Consider the following 2,115-nt stretch of genomic DNA (forward strand, 5'->3'; position numbering starts at 1 on the left):
GGGGTGGAGCAGCCAAAGCCCCAGGCGGCGGCCGGAGGAAGGCTAAGCACGCCCCTCCCCCTCTGCGGCTGGACACCAGCTGCTCCAGCCTGTCGTCCCCGGCAACCTCCCCCACAGGCTCCTCCCTCAGCTCTCTGGACTCCGCCTTCTCACAGTACTCCACGGACTACGCCGCAGGCGGGGCGTTCCCGCAGGCCGAGCCTCATCCCCTCTCCTCCAGTGGGCCACAAATCTCCCCCAGCGGGTCGCCTCAGCGAGACGCCCCCCAGGAGCGGAGCCACGGCCCTCGCCCCTCCCAGGCCCCTGCCTACGGCCTCCACCCCAACACTAGGCTCAAGAAGGATCGCCGCCTCTCACTACGGCAACCGGACGACGGACATGCAGAAGAGAAGGAGGGAAGAGCGGCCAGCGACTGTGCTAAGCCCCAACCCTCCCCCGAGGACTGCCCTGAGGGGGTCCTTAGGGGCCCAGGTGACCAGGGAAGGTCCAGCAGCCCCCCTTCCTACCAGCAGGCGGTGCTGCAGCTGCAGCTCAGCCGCCCGCCCTTCTACCTGGGGGCGGAGAGATCCCTGACCGTCCGAGAACTCCGGCAGCTCCACGACCAGGCCTGCGCCCCACGAGCCCCCGACAACGCCAGGGGGGGCACCGGCCGCCCCCCTCAGGTGGTGTTCTATGGACAAAGCTCTACCACCCTGGTGCTGCAGAGGAACAAGTCCAGCACCCTCACAACCCCCCTAGAGGACTGGGGGAGGAGGCGGCTCACACTGCCCCGCCGAGCCTCAGAACCCTCCAGGGCGCCCTGCTCCGCCCCAGCCCTCCCTACAGAAAAACCCAGCGGCCCCAGAGAGGTCGAAGGTCAACCCCGAGAAGAGGGGCTGAGGGTGTCTGAGGGTGCGAAGCCGAGCCTCTGCCTGTCTCCCTCCGCCACGAAGGCAGTCAGGGACTACTTTGCGTCGCAGGGCCAGGCGAATGAGGACGCCTGCCTGCGGAGGAGCCAGGAGGTGGCGCTGGCGCTGGCGCAGGGAAGGAGGGAGTGGCAGAGCCGGCGATGCAGCGACCCGCGGCTGGACGACTTCGACCAGATCTTTTTTGCTGAAGAGTCTTACGTGTAGATGAGGACCTTATGGACTCTACAACGTGGAGGTGCCTGGGCAGGGTCACGTGGTCTGAGGATGTTTCTATGGATCAGACTCTCGTTCTGTCGCTGGTGTTTTCATGGTGTCGTAGCGAAACTAGTCCCACAGAGCGTCACATGACACTAGAGTTCCGCAGAGCGTCACATGATGCAAGAGTCCCACAGTGTCACATGACACTCGAGTCCCACAGAGCGTCACTTGACACCTCAGTCCCACACAGCATCACATGACGCTAGAGTCCCACAGAGTGTCACATGACACTAGTCCCACAGAGCGTCACATGACACTAGAGTCCCACAGAGCGTCACATGACACTAGAGTCCCACAGAGCGTCACATGACACTAGAGTCCCACAGAGCGTCACATGACACGAGAGTCCGACAGAGCGTCACATGACACTAGAGTCCCACAGAGCGGCACATGACACGAGAGTCCCACAGAGCGTCACATGACACTAGAGTCCCACAGAGTGTCACATGACACGAGAGTGCCACAGAGCGTCACATGACACTAGAGTCCCACAGAGCGGCACATGACACGAGAGTCCCACAGAGCGTCACATGACGCTAGAGTCCCACAGAGTGTCACATGACACGAGAGTGCCACAGAGCGTCACATGACACTGGAGTCCCACAGAGCGTCACATGACGCTAGAGTCCCACAGAGTGTCACATGACACGAGAGTGCCACAGAGCGTCACATGACACTGGAGTCCCACAGAGCGTCACATGACACTGGAGTCCCACAGAGCGTCACATGACACTAGAGTCCCACAGAGCGTCACATGACACTTGCATGAGATGTCCACTGGGCCAAGTTTCTGTTTGGAAGGTGGACGAGTGTTCATTCCTGAGTCAAACCAAAAGTGCGTGTGTGTCCGTGTGTGTGTGTCTGTGTGTTCATGTGTGTGTTTGTCCGTGTGTGTGTGTTCACGTGTGTGTGTTCATGTTTGTGTGGGTGTGTTCATGTGTTTGTGTTC

At 61.1% G+C, this 2,115-nt stretch overlaps 1 protein-coding gene across 1 annotated transcript in view; it reads left to right on the plus strand.

Annotated features, from left to right (window-relative positions):
* LOC307244016 (rho GTPase-activating protein 20-like) overlaps nt 1–1,901 on the plus strand; it is a 31,669-nt gene extending 29,768 nt beyond the window's left edge. Inside the window, exon 15 of the mRNA XM_080018988.1 lies at nt 1–1,901. This exon is cut by the window's left edge and continues 477 nt beyond it. Within this exon, the coding sequence (XP_079875114.1) occupies nt 1–1,112 (1,112 nt within the window). The 3' untranslated portion in view covers nt 1,113–1,901.
* The last annotated feature ends 214 nt before the right edge of the window (nt 1,902–2,115 follow it).

Source organism: Zeus faber (assembly GCF_960531495.2).
Source record: "Zeus faber genome assembly, chromosome: 18".
NCBI lineage: Eukaryota > Metazoa > Chordata > Actinopteri > Zeiformes > Zeidae > Zeus > Zeus faber.